The sequence below is a fragment of the Vicugna pacos genome, chromosome 6, assembly GCF_048564905.1.
Source record: "Vicugna pacos chromosome 6, VicPac4, whole genome shotgun sequence".
NCBI lineage: Eukaryota > Metazoa > Chordata > Mammalia > Artiodactyla > Camelidae > Vicugna > Vicugna pacos.
In genome coordinates this window covers 2604343-2619156 of record NC_132992.1, presented here as the reverse complement: position 1 = coordinate 2619156, position 14814 = coordinate 2604343, and the positions used below count along the sequence as shown (strand labels likewise).

At 41.4% G+C, this 14814-nt stretch overlaps 1 protein-coding gene across 1 annotated transcript in view; it reads left to right on the top strand.

Annotated features, from left to right (window-relative positions):
* The window catches only part of IQCH (IQ motif containing H), a 184206-nt gene that overhangs the window by 31044 nt on the left and 138348 nt on the right, over positions 1-14814 (top strand). The window contains 1 exon segment of the mRNA XM_072962195.1: positions 1806-1922. Coding sequence (XP_072818296.1) covers positions 1806-1922 — 117 coding nt within the window.

Sequence of the window (14814 nt, the reverse complement as noted above, 5' to 3'; positions counted from 1 at the left end):
GGCTGTGGTCCACCGAGCCAATGATCCCAGAATTAAAAAGTTCTGACCAAGCTTAGGCATAATAGATGAAGCTATTACCATCAATTGTATCCAGAATAAACATTTAAAAAAAACCCACCCTAATTACAGAAACCACATCCAGTCAATATAATACATATTAACAATTTCCCGATCCTTGGTAGAATGGAAATTATTCTGCAAGTTTAATTAAGGAGGAAAAAATTATGTTCAGGTATTAATTTCAATAAAAGAGGCACTCAGCTTCCATGCAGAAACCACGGAGTGGTGCTGTAAGTGTGGGTTACCCCCAGAAGGAAAGCCATTTATAATTAGGCACTATGTTATTTTTGTTACCATGTGTACTTCAAGGAAAAGGGAAGAGCTGTGTCTTATTTGCAACCTGTGTCCCTGCATGGGTTAAATAAAGTGGACAGTAGAGTCACAGTTGTTTGGAGATTTGGTGTTTCTGTAGTCTTCCCCTTCACTGTGACCTCAGGCACAGACCATTCACAAACGCTTACGATCAACGAAATGACCACAGCACGAGCTAATCTGTCTGGTTCCTGTAACTGTTTTAATAATTGCATCCGATCACCCTCAGAACTGACACTCCATTGAAAGGAAATCAGAGTTTTTAATTGCTCACAACATCTCCTTTTAAAAAAGGCACCAATTCCACATGTTGTAGGATGCCATTTATAAGAAATGTCTAGAAATGGGCACACCCAAGAGAAAGAAAGTCGATTAGCAGTTGTCAGATGCTGGGAGGAGGAAGAAATGAGCAGTGATTGTTAATGGTATGAGGTTCCTTTTTGGGATAATGAAAATGTTCTGGAATTAAGGTAAGGGTGATGGTTATACAACATTGTGAATATGCTAAAACCCACTGAATTGAAAAAGTCACAAAAGACTTCAGAAACTGCTGGCGCTACCATAGTCCTCAAGCATCAATTTGCCTTTTAGCAACAAATCTTAGAAGGCAAAGCAGGGGAGGCGGGGCCTGGGGGGGTGATAGTTCTTTAAGAGACAGAAGTCTAACCGCTGCAATTGGCAAATAAAGAAACTGGCTTCCAGAGACGGGAGCTGACTCACCCAAGGTCACAGGCAGGCAGGCCAGGGGGGAGCAAGACGAGGGCTCCAGTCACCCATCCAGCACCCCTGCCCACCCCCACTGAGCTGCCCACTCTGGTGGTTTGTCTTTAAGCATCCCAGCAATAACTCGTTTGAAATTATTTTAAACGAGGAATACGTAGCTCAAACGAGATGCGTTTCTTTTTTCCTAGCGAAAGCATATATTTTTCCTACAGATAGCAAAACCTCTGTGAAGGAGTAGATGCATTTGTTGTGGTAAATTTCCCAAGTCCAAACGGAAAGGTAACTGTAAATGTCCCTTGAGGAAAGTGGCCACATGAACAGCCCAAGGGAGCCCTCTACCTGCATAGCTGTAGTATAGATTTCTTGGCTAAAATTCTTGACCTGGAAAGCTGAACATAAACAGAGACCAGGTATTCCATCCTTTGTCCACCTTGGTTAGCTTCTAGCACTATTTCTGAGAAAAATGAATGGTGTCCGAGGGAAGACTTTTATGAGCAATAGGATACCCAGAGGAAAATCTGCAGAAAATTCCTTGTCTATGAATAAAAGACTAATTAGTCACCTAAATAAAAGTCTCAAATATTTTTTTCCAGTGAGAATTATATTAAAATAATTATTCTCAAAGAACTTTATACTCCTTTGAGGATATAAAATGTTAGTCAGCATTTTTGTTCATCCGGCATGAAAGTTGCATTGTTTCTTTGTTTCAGCGAAAGATAGGGCTGAATGTAAAAATCACGCAGGCTCCTGAAAACATCCGCCACAGAGCTGCTGTAAATACGACCCATGGAATCAGTTTGCCATATATTAATCAGAGAAAAGCAAGTGTAAGTAATGAGTTGTTTTAATGAGCTTTAATTTTTTTTTTTAGAATTAGAAGTTATTTATTAGCAGTATAAGATGCCATGTGGATTTTAAGTAAAGATTTTGATCCTTTTGTCCTTAGAAGATTTTTTGGAGATGAGATGGAGTGGCTTTCATTCTGTTTATAATTAGAAATGATTAAGAAAGTGTAAACCTCTTTTTAAAAGATCTGTTGATAGCTCATTCCAATTTCTCTACTGTATCTGTTATTCCTAAATAATCTAAGACCGTCATTTTAACAGGAGGAAATAAGCTAACAGACGGAATTAATACAGAGATGTTAAATATTTTATTTCTTGTATAAGCTTCCAGTGGAAAAGGCACAGTGTCAGCCTCCATGGTGTATACTCATACAATACGCAGAATTTTAAGAATATTATTCTAAATCTGAAGAAAGCAGGGATTAATCCTTTATGTCAGCAAAATGATGAGAAGGAAGAATAGTGACATGGAGATGGACATTAAGGAATCTCATAGTCTGTTTCTATTTTTGCCATTGGCTTGCTGCTAAGTGTCCCAAAGCAAGGATCGTAATCTTTCTGTGTGGCGGGGTTTTCTTAGGAGAGTCAAGAGTAGTGCTTCATTTTAATGGGAAAATTATTTCATTTGAGATCATTTCTAATACGAGAACAATTACTGAAGTGACATCTACACATTTTTAAGTACATTTTTAAACCTTCGGCTTCTCTCAAAAGCTCTTAAATGTATCCTTCAGTGAAATCAAAACTAAAAACGAGATTAATTTTAGGGTTAAACTGCAAACCCATTTCTAACCGGCATAATAGTTGCTTAGATTAATCTTCTAAATTTCCTACACAGACATTTTCAGCTGCCTACTTCATTCATGAAGCCCTGAAAATATATTTTTAGTTTCTTTATATGTGCTTTATGTTATTCTAACAGGCTTGGTTTAAGAGCACTTTATCATAGAAATACTTTTATAGCCTAAGAAATAACCAGAAAGTTAGATATTTTTATCCTGCTGAAACTTTATTTAAAATGTCACTGTGAATAATGTGCGAGGGTTTTTATCTGCTTCCCGTGAGCCCAAAGCCCTTGAAATAAAAATATTATTTCTCTGGCCGCACAGACAGAAGCAGACTTCTCTTTTGTTGTTGTTGGTTTTCCCCTCCAATCTAGAATTAATATTGGCTTAGCTGGTGGAGCGCTAAGTTTTTGTAGCCCAAGGCAACTGCAGCATTTCATGCAAACTTTTTCTGATGAGTATTGAAGTTTAAAAAGGCAGACCTCGCGACTGAGACGGCCTGAAGCTTTGCTTTAATGAACCTGCGTAAAGCTTCAGACATAAACAGGGAATTCAAAATTATAGCCAAAGTTGGGGCAGAATCTTAATTATTTATTATATATTTTTTTCAAATCTCCAAATAGGATGAGTGCCTTGGATATTGTGCCCATGTCCTCTGAACACGGAGGATCTGGGAGAGCACTTGACCTTGCATAACATATAGATACTGCATACTCACTTATCGTATTTAAGATCCCTTTTTCCCATACAGCTTGCCTCCATAAAAATCCACACCAGAGCACTTTAAAATGTATGTATCTTATGTACGTCTTGCTCAAACTTGTGGCATTTTAACCAAAATAGTTGACCCTATCATCTTAGGTTGATACGTGGATCTATGATGGTACGAAGTGAAAAACAATTTCATTTTAGTTTTGTAAAATAGAAGCGCTGTGCAAAAAGTCCCGTGAAAGAAATATTCCAGCGTTTGGTTTTAAACAATCAACGTAGAATACTTGGGAATAAATACAGTTGTGATTCACCACGTATAAAAACATGTTTTTGAAAGCACTTGTCCTGATCTGAAGCAATGTGCCCAGTGCTATGATGTATAGCTAATTGGAAAAGCAGAAGCAGGAGGGCTAATTGCTTTTTAGAAATACTCTAAACGCTCAGGGGGGATTACTATTTGGCTGCCGAGGGCCATGTGCTTCCTTACTTCTTATGAAACTTGGACAGCCTGTCAAACGCCTATAAATAGTCTTGGACGTTTTTGACAGCAAATTTGAATATGTTGCTGATTTACATGATCGGTTCCCAGATATTGGTATTTGCTTCCATTTTATGAAGAGGTGCATCCTTTCTGATAATAATGGGCTGATGTGAAGATTTTAGTGCGCTGAAGACACGTAATTCAGACACACACACACACACACACATCCCTGCAGCCATACACATACACACCATGCACACTCAGCCCCCGCAGAACTGCCTTCAGGGCTGTATATCCTGTAACTCTTTTGTGTAAAAGCCGTTTACAAAAAAAGTATTAAAAGTGAAAGTCACTGATTTTTTTTTTCAATATCGTAAATCTGCCAAATTGAAAACAAAAACCCTCCAACATGTTTCTGACGTTAAGAGCCTTACAGGTTTGGCAAGACCAAGAGAAATGTGGTACTGTGTGTACTTACTCACTGACATTTTACTCCAGTCAGACTTCTTTCTAATGCAACACATTAAAAGATCTACAGAAAATTTGACTTTGATTTATTTTTTTTAAATGAGAAGGGTTTCTTAAAAGGCTTGAAACATGTATCTGTTAACATGAATTTTAAAAGAACGATTATGAATGCATAACAAAATAGCCAAACAAAACATTGCTTGGAGTTGCTGCACAAATAACTCCGATTATAACTGTTATGACCTAGAAAAGAATCATACAAACATTTTTCTTTCTGGCAACGTATGAGTTGCTGTAGAATTATACCAGTTCTTTGGTCCCACTTTCCAAATAAATAAATATATAATGCAATGTAAACTTAGAATCTTTTATTTATTCATGAGGTTGAATTTAATACTATTATGATTTCAAGATTTTATGAGTCATATGTTATGCAGTGTTTTTCACTAACTTGGTTGGGTAGCACCCACACTTCACAAATCATAGTTTCATTCTTTACTGTTTCACTTGGGGTGTACACAGTAATCTCTCTCACTGAAAGAAAGCACGTTCATTTCTGAGATGATAAAGTGATGGAAAGTGAGGCAATTGTGTTAATGTCAAATGATTAGAAGAAGCCCCAGAAGTAAGGGGTGGGGTGAGGAGGGGGGAGGGAGAAAGAAGGACGATTTCCAAACGTGATTGTGTTTTAAGCCCATGCATATGGCCACAGTTACAGTCACAACATAATTTGGCAACGGTAGCAGAATTAGATTTAAACAAATTGATGTTACACTGCAGTAATTCAGAATGAGCTTGTTGCATTTATAAACCATAACAAGAAGCAGAGTGAATTAATAAGCCCTTCTTGTCACTAAAAATAAAAAAGGAAATAATTGCTGAGATGGAGTTAACTTAACAGATGACTATAGTCAGCATCCTTTCAGCCTCGATACGGGAAAGTGAAGGTCACCCCCATCTCGGATGACAAAGAGGGAACATTTTTGTTGGTAAACAAATTAATCTTTTGAAAGGTCGCCATTTGTTTTAAGTTTTTATCCAGTCCTTGTCATCTGGAATCAGAGATTGACTGTCAGTTCACCAGGCAGGGGTGCAGCTGAAGCAGACAGAGCTGCGTCTGTACAGAACAGCATTCCTTGACAAAACTCGGTGCCTGATTGTGATGCTATGGGCTGCTGGTTTACAGCTGTCTCCGGACAAGAATGGAGGCCCACCCCTGAATTCCAATAAGATGGGCCTGCATATTCCGCCTGCTGTAAGCTGGCCCTCTGCCCGCAAGTAAAATGTATTGTGGTTGGAGCCAGCAATTATCTCTCTTACTTCCTTCTGTGCTGCTTCTGTTCCTTTTTTCCAAAAACAGATGTGGGTATTCACTCAGGTTCTGCATCCATTCTTCCTCACACCTGCCGGGGCAGAGTTTGGGCAGGGGTAGAGTTGGCGGGGGCCAGTAGACAACAATCAGATGTAATTTCTTTGAGCGCACTTTCAAAAGGGAGCGTTGATTTTTCAGGAAATGTGGAGTCAGCATCTTGGTCCCCCTCCCTTTTCCCAGGAGCATGTGGTAAATTAAATTAGTTGAACAAAAGGAGATAGCTTTCAAGACATTCAGAAATGCCACATCCCACTTATGACACACGGTCGTTATCCAAGGACCGCGACGGTGTGATCAGCATTCTCAATTCTGTCGTTAAAGAGAGCTTTCTCCTCAGGTCGCTTAGAAAGAGTTTTCAAGAAAACAGTGACTTTTCATGTTTGTCTTGACTCACAGCCTATGAAATGTGTTCCACCAACATGATAGTGGTGATGGTGAGAAGTAGTGTATTGGCTTTGTGTGTTGTTGCCACTGAGAATTTTAGTACTGCTTGGGTTGTAGTGCTGGGTGGGACAGCTGAAGAGAGTGATGTGACAAATGTCACTGGTTCATGTCCGGCTCTCTCACAAACGTCTATTACTCTGGGAGTGGGGACAGGCAATTAGAGACCATGCCATCATCAGCTAACGTTCATGAAACATCTAGCTGTAGTGAGTTCTCCAACTTTTTTTTTTAATTGAAGTATAGTCAGTTACAGTATGTCAGTTTCTGGTGTGCAGCACAATGTCCCAGTCGTGTGTGTATATATATATCTACACACACACATATATTCATTTTCATATTCTTTGTCATTAAAGGTCATTATAAGATATTAATGTAGTTCCCTGTGCTACACAGAAGAAATTTGTCTTTTATCTATTTTTATATATAGTGGTTGACATTTACAATTCTCAAACTCTCAAATTTATCCCTTCCTACCCTCTTTCCCCAATAACCGTAAGATTGTGAGTCTGATTCTTTTGTAGACAAGTTCATTACTGTCCTCTTTCTTCTTCTTTTTTTAGATTCCACATATGAGTGATGTCATATGGTATTTTTCTTTCTCTTTCTGGCTTACTTCACTTAGAATGACAATCTCCAGGTCCATCCACGTTGCTGCAAATGGCATAATTTTATTCTTTTTTATGGCTGAGTAGTATTCCATTGTATAAATATACCACAACTTCTTTATCCAGTCATCTGTCGATGGACATCTGGGTTGCTTCCATGTCTTGGCTGTTGTATGTAGTGCTGCTGTGAACATTGGGGTGCAGGTGTCTTTTAGAATTAGAGCTCTCCTTGAGAAGGCTGTATTCCTCGAGTTTCTGTGCTGAGACCCTGCACGCATTCCCAAACCAACCCCACCGGGAAATTTTTAGCTCTGATAGTGATTCCTGTTCAGACTGCCCAGTGTGTGTTCTTACTAGAAGGGGACCCTCCCAGAAACAGCCTCCATTCCCTCATGTGTAAAATGTCGGAAAGAATATCTTGTAGGATTGTATTGAGATTTAAATGAGATAATTCAAAGCACTCAGCAAAGGTCCTGGTACAAATATTAGTTCTGCTCTGAAAATATTAGTTATGATTATTGGCAATGTTCACATATTGTATTATGCCATATTTCTCCCCCTTACCCCCAGTGGCTTGTCAATTCACTTTTTTCTTTCTTTTTTTTGGTGGTGTGGGGGGAGGTTAACTAGGTTTATTTATTTATTTAAAAAATTTTTTTAGTGGAGGTACTGGGGATTGAACCCAGGACCTTGTGCGTGCTAAGCATGTGCTCCACCACTGAGCTATACCCTACCCCTACTGTATTATGCCATGTTTTATACCATCATTTAAAGCTTACATTCTTGTAGAGGCTGAGAGGTAGAACCAAGATATTACTGAGGTCCCTGGCAGGGATTCTGTTTAATATTTCACACGACAATGCCTTCTTTCCCCTGCCGATATGAGGACAGGGACGCTGTTGTCTGGTCCGTTTGTCTGTTTTTCACATCTTCCACCGCATCAAGCAGTGTTTTGCTGGCCCCCAGTAGCCTGGTTGCCCAGGGCATCCTCCCACTGGGCCACTTGATGGAGTTTACCTAGGGAAACTCCCTTGCTCCTGGATTCTTGTAATAGCCTTGCCACTAGCAAGCTGTTTCCTGGAGCAAGTTACTCCAGCTTGCTCATCCTCATCTTCCTGGTTTGTAAAATGGGGAAGCTGGCTGGAAGGCAGTCTGGTGTGGTAGGAAGGGTTTGGGGTTGAGTGGATCAGAGTTTGGGCCCTATCTGCCATATGCCACTTGTGAAACCCTAGGTAAGTGAAGTAACATCTCGAGTCCTCTTTTTCCTCTTTTGTGAAGTCAGGATCCTGGTGTCTATCAGGCAAAGATGTTATGGGGTTTACAGATAGTATATTATAATTGATGGCACATAATAGGTGCCTAATAAGGTTCCTTCCTCTCTTTCTAAAAAAAAAATCAATCAGTAGTAAAAATCTCAGACTTCCTTCCCCCTTTTCCACACCTGTGTGTCCAGAAAATGATCTGATTTGGCTCCTTTCAACAAGAAATAAGGCTTGGGTATCAACGAGAAATAAGGTTTAATGCTCAGGTTTTCAAATTGTTACAGAGAACTCCAAAGAGTTTCAGGGAGCCTGTAGGCATTGAATTCACATTTTATTTTCATGGTAAGTTATATAAACTATTTTGAAGTGTAATAAAGAACAATACACACATACATAAGTTAGATACCAAATTTTAATGCATTCAATAGCATCAGTGGGTTACCTTGTGCTGGCTGGTTCACTCCCTGAGCACATGGGCTCACACGGGGGCATGCATGTGTGTGTACTTTTGAACTTCTCGTAAGGGTGTTTTTCTTTTAGATAGGGTGTACCTTTGTACCACTCATATTTTGAAATGCAGACCCGCTCACATACGCTCGTATAATAACGATACAAGATAAATAAGTGAAGATTAAATGAGCCAATCCATGGCAAGTTCCTAAAGCAGCCCCTAGCCCTGGGTAAGCATTCCATGAACATTAACTGGTCTCCGTATTACACACAACACCTGTGTGCTCCCAGCCATTAAAAGCCAGGCGAGTTGTCTGGCGCACACATTTGGCACAGCCTGACAGTCACCTGCACAATTACAATACCGCATGTTGCATTGTGGTGACATAGCATTATGAACTGTTTCACAGCTCATTTTAAGTTTGGGCTGGTTCTCACCTGACTGGAAATGTGCTCTACAATCTCCATCTGGCACTGCAGGGTTGCAATGTTGCTTTGTTTACATCTACAGATAAAAGGTCAGCGATAGAGCATCATCATAAAATTTGGACTCAACGCGCAAAACAAAATTAGATTGTTTCGAAGCTGAGTGAATATCTGAAAAAGACAAGCGCTGAGGTATCGGAAAATAAATTTTAAATCGGACATGATGAACATGTTAAAATGTCACATGGCACATCTGAAACGTACTTTCAGTCATTCAACTCTCCCTTAATAATAGCACTCATGAAAAGCACTTAGCACTTAGCACTCAGCACGGTGCTAAGTGCTTTGTGTGCTTTGTTGTACTTAACCTTTACACCTATAAAATAGGCTGTTTTTGTAACCACCTCACACATGAGGAAACTGAGACCAAGATTAAGGTATATGCCCAAAGTTATGAAATCAGGAATTCAGGATTCAAAGTACTTACTCATTTACTTGTCAAATCTCCCCAGATCAAGAACTTACCAACTAAAGCCTTAATTGCTAAAGAATATGAACAGTTGTTAGATTTTATTCGTGATTCTACTTTGAAACAAAAAAAACCCCTACTCGTCTTTAAACTTCTGAATCATTTTACCTGAAGAAAATCCTGAGATTATAAGTGCCATTACAAACTGTTAGCAATTTGAAATTACTTATCTATTTAGGTCAGGAATTTATCTTGTGCAGGGAAAATACAAAACAGAAATAAGGTGCAGGCTGTAACGGATGTAAATTGTAATTATTATCTCTAACTCTTGATTTCATAATTTGCCTTTATCAAAACATCCTCATTGTCGCCAACATTGACTTATTTATAAATACATATAAATATACACGTATTCTTATATTGTTTATATGTAAATCAATGTATAACACTATAGTAAAATTTGCATAAAACCGGCATTTATTTACATATCAGCGTTCTATTTAAGGTTGCATTTGAAAAACAGATTCTACTGCTGAAAATAAATCTGCAAATCTTTGGCTTGGAGCATTACCTCTCCCATGGGTTTTTGCTTTTTAACAAGAGTAAATCCTCTATTTAATTAAACCAAAGGAGTTAGACTCTATTAGGGGATTTCAAGCATGAGCGGGCAGGGAGAAGAGGGGCGTGGGGGAGGCAGGAAGAGAGCCTTTGCACTGCCCTGGACTCAGCCCAGGTCAGCAGCCACCTGCTAATTTGAGAGCCCTGCTCCCTGATGTGACCCCAGTGTCTTTGCACTTTGTGACTTGGGCTTTGGGCTTGAGTTTTGACCCCATACTAAGAAGTGGTCTTTCTAACCTCATACTTCCACTTTGAAAAGCCAAAAATTAGGTAGATGGAGGAGCCTGAGTCAGCTCTATGACAGACTTAAGACACAAGGGGTCCATGGATAGAACTGTCTCATATAGTTGGTTTCCAATGTATATTAATTTATGCATTTATAAAAACATTATCCTAAGAAAGGATCCGTAGCCGGCACCAGATTGCCAAAGGGATTCATGACTCCCCCTGAAAGTTAGGTGTCTGTGATGGATCTTCCCTTCATACAGACACCTAGCGCGGGTCAAGTATGCGTCAAAACAGAGAAGCGTGCTCAGAACCCTGCATTCTTTATGAACGAACTGCTGCTTTCAGTTGACAGTGCAGGAAACCCACCAATATGCGGATATATCTAGCCTGCCACTCCAGGCTTTCCTGAGTTGCATCTTCATGAGTGAAAATCTAAAACTTCATGTTTTAATCTAACTACTGTTGCTTTTTTTACTGCAAGGAGGAGAGTGGAAACAGCTACAAAAGTGGCAATGCCTGCAATATTATAGTAAGTGCTCTATTTAAAGTGAAGCAAAGGAGAAGTGCCAGAGCAAGTGCGCAAGAGCATCAGCCACGAGAGGAAGGGGCCTAATAGAACTGTTTTTTCATCATGGCCCAGGTCAATTATCTGCCGAGAGGTGCTTGAGATGAATAAATGCCATTGCCGTGTTCTCCACTACTCTAACCCATTGCACTTTAAACTGTACTTGAATTCAAGTATACATTCCTAGCCTCTTAAAACCTCTTTGGTGGAACAGAAGTAAGTACCCATAAACTAGGATGGTTCATCCTATACTTTCTTTAAAAGCTTCTGAATCAGAATGTGTGATGTAAGCCCAGGAGATATTTATTTAGAGGAGATCCCTCTCATTAGACTGTAAAGTTAGGATAAAATGACACCCAATGCCCGATCTATATAGTCTTTTAATTTCCATCTACATCTTCGATGACAATGTGGATGCATATGTTTATGGCTGGGAACTAAAGGTCTGGAAGCAGCCACGCACAGTCTCAGTGGAAAGAGCCGCAGACGAAGAGTCGGTGCACTGATGCTAATCCTGCCTTTGCCGCTGCTAGGAGCCGAGCTACCACAGGTGCGTCTCAGGCCTGACAGGCCAAGTGATGCACTCATCTGTACGCTGAGAAGACAAGTTGGCCTTTTCAGAGCCATCGTCAGGGCCCCAGCCCTGATGGTGTGACTCCCAGATTAACACTTCTGGTGCCTTGTGGGACCACCTGGTCTCCCAGGAGAGACAACGCAGTGATGGGTGTAACTGATGGATGGAGGTGAGCCTTGAGATAGGCCTCAGAGGAACTGATGGCACGGCTGAAAGCAGACGTGGCACGTACTTTAAGCACTAGAAGCAATACAAGCAAAAAGCACAGTCAAAGTCCTAGAGGATGGCTGAGAGCTTGGCCAAATCACCCTGAATTTTTATAAAGGAAGAAACCAGGAGATGTGGTTGGATGTGTAGGGCCAGCTGATGGATGCCCTTCAATGGACCACTGAAATCTAACTGTGTGATCTCAGTCTCGATCATTAAAAGAAGGGCTTAAGGCAGACAGTTTCTGAAATTAGATCACTTCTCCAGATGCTCCAGCTGAAGGGCGGCTTCTAGAATTCTCCCGAACAATCTCCCTCCCTTGATGTCCTCATTGGTTATTAAACTTTATTTCCACTCCCTCTGGGTCATAAAGATTTCTTGAGCAGCGTTATCTGCTGAACTTGTTAGAAGTTCATGAAACTGCCTAATTAGAGTTCTGCGGGCAGCACCGCACCCTTTACATGCAACATTCTGTCCCTTTGACATGAACGGCCCCTCAAAACTGGCCCACGTAGCTGGATGGTTGAGATTTCCACTTAACCATCCTTACCTTCTGTCCCAATGTTGAATACCCCACTGCGACCGAGGATTCACCCTGGAACCCCATCCCTAATCCCTGCCGTGCCCTACCTCTCCCTCCAGGGTTGGTCAAAAGCAGGTTTTGTTTGGGGCAGGAGTTGTGGAGACGAAGGAGAAGGACAGACAATAGGAGTGGTCGACTCCTGGCCAACGCCTGCTGCCCTTGTCTTCCCCTCCCCGCCCCCACACGCCCACTCCCTGGCCGCCAGGTACCAGCCTCAGCCCCGGGCAGCACAAGCCCCGCCCCCGTCCACATCCTCTCACCTCTCCCTGCGGTCCCACCAGCTCAGGCAAAGAGGTGCCCTGGAAACTCTTGTTAATCTGAGCGCTTCCTGAAATATGGGTGTGTTTCTAAACTTACTGTTTATACTAAATGGGGGCGTGGTATTCATTTGATAGGCTTTTTTCTTCCTGACTTTTCTCCTCTTAGGCAAGAAGTAAAAACCCTAAGAAAATGTCCTAGATGTTCTTACTTAGAATCGCAAAAGTAAGTCCTCTGGGGCCGGGCAGGTATCAACTGACCGAAATGACCGGCTGTCGGGGCTAAGGGCTGGGTCTGCGTTACTGGGATGCTGAACCGAGGAGAAAGGTCCTCCTTATGAGAAACACTGCCTCAGCTCTAACCTTTTGGCTGGGTTTTCAAAAGAAGCTGGAAACTTAACATTCACATTTTTGCTGAAATCTGAGTTTTAAAATATTTGCTCAGATAATTTAAAAACACCCTGTGTAGTTCAAAGAAAGCCATCTCCAGGCTGTACGTGTGTTGCAGGTCAGTAGTTTGCAGCTCAGAACCCCCTGCAGCGCTGTTACTTTGGTGCAGCCTCGGGAATGATCCTTGATTTTACAGGATGAGAGTTGATTTCATCAGAGGTGATCAACCTCTTGGGGTGCAGCGGAATTCCCAAGAGGCTGCTGTATAAACGGGAGCACCGCTTTATTCTATGCAGAGACCTATCATGGCCAAACAGACCTGAATGTTCAAGTCAGCCTGATCTGACGAGCATATTGTATCCCTATGACAAAGCTACACAGAAAACCTAGTCAGAAGCCTGCTTAGTGAGCAGGGAAACTGACTAAGGGTAATTAGTTGGACGATCTCCATGGTGAGCAGCACCACGCATTTATAGTCTGATGCATCCATCTGTGAAGCTAGCCCTGCCAAAGGGAGGTGAATACATCCCTGTGCAATGAGTGCTTTATGTGCACTGAGGAATTCTGATTCTCTGATTCAACTTTTTATGACAAATAGCCACTGTCTACTTGGACTTGACTGTGTGAATTACGTTGCGCTGTGCCGAGCTTCTTACCCCAGTGAAATGAGTGATGTTTCCCCATCTTACTGAGGAAAAAAACTGTGGTTTAGAGAAATTAAGTTACTGGCTCCAGTCATATAATTAGTATGTGGTAGAGGCCAGATTCAGATCCAGGCCTACGTGATACTGGAGCTTATGATTCTTAACCAATGTCTTCCTCTTTACTAATTTCCTACCGTTAAAAAACCCCAAAACACTCACCTTCAGCTGACGTCCTGTTTCTTTGATGACACTAAACAGACTTCTTCCTCCTTAGGGTGGGGCCTGGGTCTTTTCACTCAGCCTCTACATGGAGATGGCCACATTGATCATATAGTTATTTTTCTGGTTTAACACTCAGAATTGGGGACGGGGTGGGGAAACATATCTCCTTGTCACTACTCCACATATCCGACCCAAGTAATTGCACTGCCCAGAGGAGGAAAGAAACCCTGGCTAGAAGGAACAGGATGCGCATGGAGGAGAAAGAGAAAGAGAAAGGCGGTGAGAAGGAACCAGTCCATCTTGGGGGACTTCTCCACGAGAGCCCCCTGCTTCTCTTATCTCCCCGTGTTTCCCAAGTCGCCAGAGCCACTTGAGCCAAAGAATTCTCCTTTCCCCATGCCATGCTGGTGAGAGACCAAGATATATCCAAAGATTCGGTCCAGTTGTACTAATAATCTTATATGAGGTTTCCTGGGGATCCAACAGCTTGTTTAGAATGTTTCTAAGAAAACTCTTCTCTGAGTTTCAAAACACCCTTTTCCATTTCTAACTTAAAGGGGCCAGTCCTTATGGAAGGTTATCAGGAGATGTAAAGTGAAAACAGGCATTCACCCCAGAGACGTAGCTGACTACAAAGGAAATGCCGTCCCAACATCCTCTTCCCCGCCATTTACAAATGTACTCGCTGTCTAATCTGGATTCGTCTACAATAACCACTGTTTAACTTGCGCAGAGTCACACAGCTACAGGCCAAAGGGTCATAATTCAAACTCAGCCAGTCTGACTTCCAAACTGGAGTTCTTAATCCTTATTCTATCCTAAGCCCAGGGAGCTTTGAGGGTGGTGCTTCGGACCTGCATCTGAGGGGTAGATCTGGACCCAGCCAAAAATTGCTTCCTTGATGACCAAGAAATTTGCAGACAAATTTGTCTGGGAATAGAAGTAAAAGATCAGACTGCTTAGTGAGAAGCTACATTAACTCGAAGATTAGGACAAGAAGAGGAGCTGGTCCTTTTTTTTTTTCTCAAGCTGTACTGAGATATAATTAACCTCTAATACTGTGTAAATTTAAGGGATACAACGTGATGATTGATGCATGCACATATTGTGAAA